The sequence below is a fragment of the Asparagus officinalis genome, chromosome 7, assembly GCF_001876935.1.
Source record: "Asparagus officinalis chromosome 7, Aspof.V1, whole genome shotgun sequence".
Classification (NCBI taxonomy): Eukaryota; Viridiplantae; Streptophyta; class Magnoliopsida; order Asparagales; family Asparagaceae; genus Asparagus; species Asparagus officinalis.
Genome location: NC_033800.1, coordinates 109,783,970 through 109,795,069, shown reverse-complemented (window position 1 = coordinate 109,795,069; position 11,100 = coordinate 109,783,970). Strand labels below are relative to the sequence as shown.

The window sequence follows — 11,100 nt, the reverse complement described above, 5'->3', positions numbered from 1 at the left end:
TAAGTGTTGATGTGATTAAAAATTTAACTGGGATCGGGGTTTTATGAACTTGAGTTCTATTGATCCTACAGTGAAATGATAATTTTATGCTAATTTTATCTCAACGGAGAACTTGAGTTCTATTGATCCTACAGTGAAATGCTAATTTTATGCTAATTTGATCTCAACGGAGTTTTATGAACTTGAGTTTTATTGATCCTACAGTGAAATTCATAAAGTATATGCTAATTTTGCAAATTTTATGAAGTCATGGAAGCAGTAATGGGGTACTGCAGTAATGTATATGCTAATTTTGCAAATTTATTTGTGTCTTTTTTTTGTGTATGTTTTTTTTTTGTTCCCAAATAATTGACGTGGTCATTATTATTGTTTTTTTCTTCTTTAGGAGTTTGGAATGGAGGAAACAAATTCAAATAGTGTAGAGTTCGGAATGGGAGAATCAAGTGTTATTGGAATTGAAACTGCGGCCAATTCTGTAAATGCTCCTAAACCACTACTAGGAATGAAGTTTAATAGTCATGAAGAAGCTTATAACTATTATAACTCTTATGCATTGTTGATGGGTTTTGGAATAAGGAAGAGCAGTGTGAATTACTCTCGCAAGACTAGAGAAGTGGTAGACAGAAAGTTTGTTTGTGATAAGGAGGGCTATAGATCTAATAGAGATAAGATGGAGATGCCTTTTCGGCGAGAGACCCGAGTGGGATGTAAGGCAATGATGCGAGTTAAATTATTGGAGGACAAATCGTGGGAGGTCACGGGGTTTGTTGAAGAACATACAAATCATGTGTTGAGTAGTCCAGACAAAGCAAAAATGCACAGATCACATCAACAATTTCATAAAACTCAAAGATGTAAAAAACTTATTGATAGTTTGCGAGAAGAAGGTATGCCTCCTTCCACTATTTCTTGCGTTATCAATGCAACCAATGGAAGAGACGGTGAACTTGTGACATCACAACAGTGCATTGATCATATCAGAACCCAAAGAGTCAACAATATTGGTCATGAATGCATATCTATCATTCGACATTTTCAGAGTATGACAGCGAATGATCCAGAATTTTATTTTGCAATAGAAGTAGACAGTAGTGGACAAAGGAGGAGTGTATTCTGGGCCGACGGAAGATCAAGAGCATCTTATTTGCAATTCAGTGATGTTATTGCGTTTGGTGTGACATACAGAACTAATAAGTTCGGTCTTCCATTTGCTCCATTTACTGGTGTAAATCACCATAGGCAGTCCACTTTACTTGGTTGTGCATTATTAGCCGATGAACAGGAAGATACCTTTGTTTGGTTATTTGAAGAATGGCTGAAATGCATGCACGGCATTGAACCAGGTGCTATTATAACAGATCAGGATAGAGCAATGTGTAATGCTATTCACTCAGTGTTTCCAACGACAAGACATCGTTATTGCTATTGGCACATGCAAAAGCATATTATTGATCATTTGCCTACTTTGGTATCTCGTTATGGTGAACAGTTTCAAAGGTATTGGGGCTTGTGGTGTAATAGTTCTTCAATTGAACAATGTGAAGGATATTGGGTTGAGATGAAAGAGAAGTTTGATATAAATGAAGAAGGGGAGGGATGGTTGCAAACAGTTTACAAATGCAGAGAACACTGGGTGCCGTGTTATCTGAAGGACACTTTTTTTGCTGGAATGAGATCGAGCCAAAGGAGTGAAAGTATTAATGCATTTTTTGATGGGTATGTTAACTCACAGACTCAGTTACACGAGTTTGTGACACAATATGAAAAAGCAGTAACTCATCGTCGCTTAAGTGAAGCCCATGAAGATTTCAAGAGTCTGAACACAAAGCCGGTTATGCTCCTTGGACATCCAATTGAGATCCAAGCTGGAGAAATGTATACACGCAATATGTTTGATGTGTTCCATACTGAATTCAAAGGATTTGGTACAGAGTTCTGTGAAGAATTGAGAAAAGATGGGGACATTGTTGAATACAAGGTCTGTAAGTTTACAGATAGAGGAAAATGGGAGGTGGTTACTTATGAACAATCCAGTCAGATCCAGTTCTGTTGCACTTGTGCTTTGTTTGAAACTAATGGTGTTGTATGTAGACATATATTATCGCTAATGATGGCTAGGCAAATGGATTCATTACCCGACCACTACATCCTACACCGTTGGACCATACATGCAAGGCATCGTAACATTGGGGTTGGCAATATTGTATTTGGAAGAAACATCACCAGCAGTGGAGAGAAGATTAATTTATTGAAATCTTAGGCTTTAAGAGCAAAATTCAATAATGTGCTCGAGCTTGCATTTGATTCAGAAGAGAAGCTGCAACAACTTGATGATGTGCTTACAAATTTCATGGAATCACTTGAAGAAGAACTTGGAGAAACTCAAGATCAAATTATGGATATTCCTCAACCTTCCGCACCCATTTCACATACAATAGAGAACATTCCTCAGATAACAGTTCGTGATCCTGATAGACCTGCAAGGACTAAAGGTCGTCCATGCAATGCTACTAGAATCCAGTCAGGTTTAGAACAGGCACAAGAAAAGAAAGAAAGGAAGAAACGCATATGTAGGAGATGTGGTGAACTTGGGCATTATAGAACTAGTTGCAAAGTTAACTTGCAAAGGTACCATTTTCGTTGATATTCAGTTTTAACCCTATATAATTTGTCATATCTCATGATTAATTTGTCATATAATTTGCAGGTAAACATATGTACGGGTGGTGGATGTATTGGTTTGTTCAAAAAGTCATATCTCATGATTAATGTACGTATGATTGCTTGCATTTTTGTGTATCAATCTTTAACAGCGCTTTATTTACTTTGTTTTTTACTTTTAACAAACAATTTATTTGCTTGTACATGTTGCTCAGGTTCATCCACAACTGTTGCTGATTGTCTTGTAGCTGCTGATGTATCAACTTGCATTGTAGCTGCTGATGTGTTAAGACTAATGTATTAAGACCGAGTATGTGTGTGTGTTATTGGTTATTTGATATGGATTGTTGTCTTGTAGTTGCTGATCTGTCTTGTAGCTGCTGATGTATGTGAATTGTATTGTGAAGTTTGTAGCTACTGATTGTGTCTTGTTTTGTTGATATTGGCCACTATTTTGTGTAGCATATTTGATCATATTTCTTGACCTAATTTCAGGTCTTTTTGTTGATAAGGGCGGTTCTGGATTGATTGGATTATAGATATATGCATGATTGGATTATAGATATATGCATATTTGATCATATTCCTTTACCTTATATCTGGATTAGGAAACATCATATGTTAAACTTTTCAGGAGTCGCCAATTTTTAATGTTGTGTGTAATTCAGTCTAAAAAACCCTGGATTATCAAGCATCTAGTAAGTTTCTACCACACAAAGTCATGATGCACATAAAATATGCATGTTAAAGAACTCACTTTCTTGTGAACTACGGTCATCATAGTGGTGTCTTGTTTCATCCATATACAGTTAATATGTTCAAACTTTTCCCAATAGTTATTTAAATCCTGTTACATGTCTTAAAACATTTTTCCTTATATTAGCCTTCAGCTAGTCTATTACTATTACCAGCTCATAGAATGCAGGAAGACATGTTACATTTTGCTTCTTCTTGTGAAGTACAACCTGAGCGAAACCTGATGGGTAAAGAAACATATGTTTAAACTTCTGCAGGACCATTGTGGAGATCCTCGGGGTGGATTAAATATGTATATGTAAGTAAGGATAAATCAATGATAAACATACAGAATACGTGTAATGATTCTAGCTAATAAAATGTTATCTTCTAGTGCATTCTGAAGATCTTCATGGGAGATGCTGGGATGTTAACATACACAAAAAAAAAGACACAAATAAATAATGTAAATGAACAAAAAGCTATCAAATTATGTCAACAAGAAGCCAAAGTAATAAAACATCCACAGTACATCTCTAATATAGAATTAAACTAAGGTAATAAAACATCCATAGCAGCGCAGATTGCTATTGATCTGATACAAACAATATGACATAAGTTCTCACAATCACATAAGTTCTCACAAGATACATAAGTTCTCATAATCTCACAATCACATAAGTTACTCGATACATAAGTACTCACAATCACATATTTTTTGCAAGATAGAAAAAAATAAATACGATAACGATAAATATTACAAACACTAATATTGTAAACACTGAACCTATTGCAAAAGCATAGATGGGGGAAATAGTAGTTCTTGAGCTCAAACACTAATATTGTAAACACTGAACCTATTGCAAAAGCATAGATGGGGGAAATAGTAGTTCTTGAGCTCGATGCAGAATCAGGTGTCGGGACATAAAAAGGTATTTGGACATGCCCTGTACTGGATGCTGAATCACAAGCGATGCTGTGCTTATCCCATTCAACCAAAGCCTCTTCGTACGTTGCATACCCTTTATATGCGGCATTTGGGAATTTATCAACTTGCATTTTACAGTCCTCCCAATTATTAAAAATTCCACACCGTCGACCTCTCTTCACAATGTAAAAACTCTTTCTTGCCATCCTCCCACCTAAAAAATTATGGTTTGAAGCAAAATCACAGTAAAAACTCTCTTAATTTCTTTGTCGAATTAAGAGAAATTATAAGTGCAGTAGCATATACTTTGCAAACATGCAGTAGCATATACTTTGCAAACATGCAATAGCATATATTTTGCAAATTATAAGAGAAATTATGGTTCTGGATTGATTGGATTATAGATGTAATTGTGTTTTTTGTCATATAATTTGTAAACATGCTTGAATAAGAAGTTTTAATTAAACCTGACTTCATATCAGCTAAATCCCAGTTTGAATAAGAAGTTCATAAAACTCAAAGATCACATCTAACAATGCACAGATCACAAATCCCAGTTAAATTTTTAATCACATCAACACTTAGCAAAAATGCTTTGTCTGGACAACATCAACAAAGCATTCATACAACACAATACAATCTGTATATAGGATTTTTTCTTAAATTTAACAGTAAATGTTAGAATTTGCCGAACATTACAGTAATAGAAAGGAGGGCGGTTGAGAGAGGAGAATTTGAAATTTTACCTGTCAAGAGAGATCGAAAGGGGGAGTCGGGTTGGCCTCACGAGACGAAACGAGCGGCGGCGGTCGCCGATTTCTCAGTCCGAGCGGCGGCGAGGTGTTGCCTCTGAGCAATCGAAGGGGGAGAGGCGCAAACGAACGGATTGGGGAGAGATCTTGGGGTCGATTTCGAAGGGGGTTCTGGGGAGAGCGGAGAGGAGGATTTGGGGAGGCGCGGTGGGTTCGCCTGAGCTATGGCCTGAGCGAATCGAAGGGGAGCGATGGCCTGAAGAAATCAAAGGGGAGAGGTGGAGAGGGAGGATTTGGGAGAGGCGCGTGGGTTGGCTGAGCGCGATGGCCTGAGCGGGAGAGGCGAATCGAAGGGGGAGAGGCGAAATCGATGAAGTCAGGCGGAAGCAGAGGAATTCTCTGTCGATTTCGAGGGTGTGTTTCTGGGGCAGCTGGGTTTGACAGCTGGGAATCGTAGAGATGTGTAAAAAGGAGGGTGTTTTTTTTCAAATAACACCTGCAAGCGGCATCCCCCATACCTGGCAGCTCATGGGCCAGTTTCTCTCTCCTCTCTCTCTCTCGTCCTCTCTCTCTCTATATATATATATATATATATAATATATATAATATATATAATATATATATATATATATATTATTATATAATATATATATATCATCACATCACAAAGTGTTTAACAAAAAAAGATTCTCATGTACATACCAAACGATAGAGCATAATTTCAAACCAAATAAAAAATCATGAAAGTCTAAGAAGGCAAATCAAGAGAATTTATGAGTTCATGAAAACCAAACAAATGTCAAATGAAAGGCCAATGAAAAGATATATCCAAGTGTTTGTTCAAACATTTAATTTTTAAGCACACATCAAAAGATAAGGAAATCATGAATCAAATGAATGGAAATCATGAAAATCAGGAAAAATTAAAAAATCAAATAAACATTCAAACATAAATCATGATTAAAATTTTTAAAAAGCACAATAATATCAAAACAAACTTGCAAACTTTGTTTTAAACTTTTCTTGGTTTTTATTTGCAAATAAAACCCAAGGGCTATTTATAAATTCATAAACCATAAGCCTAAAAACCAAGAAAAACAAAAACCAGAACAAAAATCAGCAAAAACTAGAAATAGCCGTTATAGTAGCCGTCGATCAACTGATGCAAGAATCGCTCGACTGATGAGTTGCTCGTTGGCTACTGCTCAAAACCTGTCGATCGACTGATGCACCATCAGTCGACTAATGAGCTGCTTCAGTCGACTAATAGTGCATCAGTTGATAGAGCATAAACAAATGATAATTCCAGACAACTTCTTCAGTCGGCTGATGACCTTTGTTAGTCGACTGAAAACATACACAGGAACCTGTTGGAACAATGAATTTTATTTTCAAAGTACTTTTAAAAATAGCAATGAAATTCCAAAAATTATAAAATTTGGGCAAATAATTATTCTGATGAAAATGAACATGTTAGAAAAGAAAAAAGTTCAAATATCATTTTCCATTTGTGAAAACTTATTATTTTGTAAAATCTCAAAAATACGAGTTCGTTTAAAACACTTGATTTTAACAAAATAATTTTAACCAAAATTTAGAATCCTTTTTAATTGGTCAAAATGATGTAAATAGTATTGTTTAGTCTATAATCCAAAAACACAAAATATAAAATAATATATGTACAAAACAAAATTTATCTTTTTGAAGCATAAAAACAAAAAGAAAAGAAAAAAATTGTTCTTTGAAAGCAAACAGGGGTTGTCTTTTTAATTCATTTTGAAAATGTGAAACATTTTTAAACAAAGTTGGTCTTTTTGAAATATTTTTTGATTTAGAAACTTTTCGCAAATCAAAATAATATTTTGTTAAATGACCAACTCTTGCACAAAAATCACACTTATACACATTAACATGCTTATGATGAATATTGTGTGCATGTGTATGTGTATGTGTATATGATGAGAGAACTTGATGAGATGCACAAGGAGTAATAATATTAGCATTAGTGGTTTGTTGTGCATCATATCAAAATTTAGCAATATGGCCTTTACGATCGCAAATAAAACACTTGTAAATTTTGCCATTCATGTGTGCATAGTGAATGTTTGATTTTGTAGAATTAACACGTGACTTTGCACACAAGTCCATAAATTTCTTATTATTATCAATGCATTTATTTAGTGTTGAATCAAGACAACAAATACGGTTTTCCATATGATTCAACTCATTATTAGTCACATATGCATTGACATTAGAAGTAGAACAAGTATGATTAATTTTGAAAGAATTAAATCCATTCCTAATTGTTTTTACCTCTAATATGACTAATTTTGAAAGAATTAAATTCATTCCTAATTGTTTTTACCTCTAATATGACATTATTTTTATCATGAGTCAAACTAGCAATTTCCATTTTTAATTTATCATTTTCCAAATTTAATTTATCAATGTTTTCGTTAAGAAATACATTTTCTTTATCAATGATTTGAAATTTGGATGCTAGTGTCTCATGATTGGATTTCAACACTACATGCTTGCTTTTTAAATTTACAAAATTATGATGTAATTTTTTATAGGCTTTTGTTAATTTCTCATATGCACATGCGAGTTTAACTATAAATAGTTCATTTTTAGAATCGGACTCGTATACCTCACTAGGGATATCTCCTAGTGGTCGAGTGCATGATGAAGCTCCACTCTCACTTGAAGCAAAATCCGCTGGAACCCGTTAGATCTCCTCCAAGTTACTATGATATGCTTCTATATGTTTCCATAGAATGTAAGCACTATCAAAATGAGCAAGTTTGTTAGAGATACATGTATCAAAAGCATTAAGCAAAAATTCTAACACTAACTTATTCATAGTAAACATCCTTTTATCATAATTGCTCCACTTGGATTTCTCCAAAGTGGGCACAACATAGGCACAATCAATGACTTCCCACAAGTCGATACTTTTAGATCTAATAAATAATTTAAATCTAAAACGACATTGAGCATAAGGGAAATAATTGAATTGAGAAGTAACATTAATGACATAGCCTAAACTAGGTGCACCATTCAAGTCCATAATTATGGTGCAAGCAAGAAAAATATCAAAACTAGATTAGCAAGTATATGAAGCGAGGATCTTTGACTCTAGGCGGTTAAGCCATAAATCAGAGAGCACCAAGCTCTAATACGAAATGAAATTACCCTAGAGGGGGGGGGGGGGGGGGGAAAAAGGGGGGGGGGGGGGGGTAAATAGGATATTTTCTAATCTAATTTGATTACAATGCCAAATTGAAACTAATTAACTAATATCCTAGCAAATGATGTATACAAGTTATGAATGCTAGGATATGGGATTAAACTAAGGGCGAAATAAAGACGATATAGAATTGTAATAAACAATGAGCAAAAATAATATGCCAAGGCAAACACAAACACAAGAAATTGATCGCGGAGTTCGGTCGACCCACGACCTACGTTTTCGCTCCTCACCCTCAAGGAGAATGTCTACTATCTCAATAAATCGACTACACAATCGGTTTTCAACGCTCATCGACAACATTTACAATATCACACTATTTTCAATACATAATACACTTCTCTAAGTGTTGGCCTAGCTCATGTCTCCTTCCTCAAGTGCTAGGAATTACAACCTCTCCCTACGATTTACAGCTGACGACACTCCTCTTGGATTTGACCCCGTCTCTCATCAACCACTCCTCTAAGTGTCCTTGTATATTACAATGTAATCTCTCAATAATAAAGCACAAATAAATTTGTTTGTTCTCTAATACAAGGATGAGAACAAAGTATAAGCTCACTCTCAATAATCCAATTACAACCCAAATATACAATATGTGAAATACTAAAGCTCAAGTGGGTGTGTGTACAATCAATGAGCAAAAACAATAATTAAACTGAAATCAATCTAGCATAAGAATATGAGAATAAAAAATAATAAATAGCTAGGAGATGAGTTTAGTAAAACTTCTCTAAAACAAAGACAGATGAGGGTTTGAAGATGAATGCCCAAAACCCAAAATCAATCTCCTACTCTTTGTGAAACTTTCTTCACATTAAACACACTTAAACTCTCTTGAAAACCCAATGCCAAAAGCCAAGGTTTTTAACATGAAAACCCTTGAGCTTGAAGGTGATTTTCGTCCAAGAACAAAAGTGGGGGGAGATGAAGCTTCAAACCCTTTTATAACAAGAGTTCAAGAGTCCATAAAGAGGAGATTAAGAGTTCTTAAAGAGGAGGATTTATGGGTTATGAAGAAGTGGGTTTTGGAGGAGGAGTTTTGAGGAAGATGATAAGAAAAATAAGAGGGAATTCAAATTTTGAGGGGAACACACAAAACCCTTTGGGCAAAAAACCCTAGGGCCGGCCCTCTCTCTCTCTCTCTCTCTCCTCTATTTTCTCTCTCCTCTCTCTCTCATGGTTCACTCTCTCTCCCCCCTTTTGGCCAACCGAGACAATTACTTGGCCAAGGCCGAGACACATGAAGTGTCTCGGCCAAAGTCGAGACACGAGTCATGTCTCGGGTCCAAAATAGGTCCCTGGGCGTACGATGATGCAGTTTTTCACTCATATTTGTTTGTCATCGGCCGTTTCGATTAAATTGACACACGTAATCACTCCAATGAGTATATGAGTATAAAATGCATCTCCTTAAACCTCTAATGGGTACATGAGGTTAAACCAATTCCCGAAATTCCCAGGAGTATACAAGTATAAACTGGTCCTCCCCGTTCCAATACCTTAAGAGCCTAAACTGCGTAGACTCCAGTTAATGTATGAGTATAAATGGTGTTTACACTAATCGGCACGCGATGAGAGTCAATGCCAGTCAACACGTTGCGACGAAGGTCAACGCGTTATGATGACAGTCAATGCTGGCCAAAACGTAGTCGTAAGTCAATGTCGGTCAACGCGTTGTGATGAAGGTCAACACCGGTTAACACGTTATGACAACGGTCAATGCCAGTCAAAGCTTAGCTGTAAGTCAATGCCGGTCAATGCGTTGCAGTGAAAGTCAATGCCGGTCAACGTATTATGATGAAGGTCAACGCTGGTCAAAGCGTAGCCGTAAGTCAACACCGGTTAACGCATTGCAACGAAGGTCAACGTTGATCAACACATTATGATGAAGGTTAATGCTGGTCAAAGCATAGATATAAGTCAATGCCGGTCAACACATTGCGATGAAGGTCAATGCGTCAACAATTTTTAGCCAAAACAAGGCTCAGATCGACTCCAGAACAAAGGATGATCTCAAGGATTTCAACTGTATTTTAGATATGAATATCCAACGAAGATAGTCAGTTCAAGCATCGACTCAACGACATGAGCTAAAATCAGAAATTAACATACCAGTTTCAGTTCAAGACTTCGACAAAAGGTTAGACGATAAACGCAGCGCCGAATTTTTTTTAGCTATTCGACAAAATACTAAAAATATTGTGAATTGAAGAAGTCAAGGACTAAAGCCAATCACAGGTCCTTTTACACCAATTAAAGATTGGGCCTATTACATCCAAAGTGTTTCAGACTCTTCTATAAAAGAAACGAGACTGAAACACTTTGGAAGGGGTATCTGTAGGCGTCAAAAATAGCCTATGGGTTCCCGTACTCAGCTCGAGATGGAGATAAGATGATAAACATTATTATTCGATTCAAGGAGTATTATCTAACACCAACAAGCGTATGAAGCGAGTCGACGAAGCTTACGAATCAACAAGACAACAAAATAATAAAGAGACGATCCGATTGGGAGTTACGTCTCACTCACAAAAGGTGAAGTTCCACTCATGTCTCGTCTTCTCCACATATGTTTCACCTATGGGAGGTTTTAGATCTCTTCTTTGGATTTCCAACTCACTTTGAATCATGTCATTCTGAGATCGGACGGGAAAATTATAGTGAAAACGGTCAAGGCGTGCAAAATGGCACCTCGATCAAAAATCGAGACACAACAAGTGTCTCAGCCAGCCAAGACACAAACTGTGTCTCGGCCAGCCCAGACACAAAGA

At 36.2% G+C, this 11,100-nt stretch overlaps 1 protein-coding gene across 1 annotated transcript; it reads left to right on the top strand.

Moving 5' to 3' along the window:
• Window positions 250–2,965, top strand: LOC109847637 (protein FAR1-RELATED SEQUENCE 5-like). Its single transcript, XM_020416869.1, has 5 exons — window positions 250–279; window positions 386–2,083; window positions 2,261–2,614; window positions 2,708–2,774; window positions 2,877–2,965. Exons 1-5 carry the CDS (start codon window positions 250–252, stop codon window positions 2,963–2,965), a joined length of 2,238 nt encoding a protein of 745 aa, XP_020272458.1.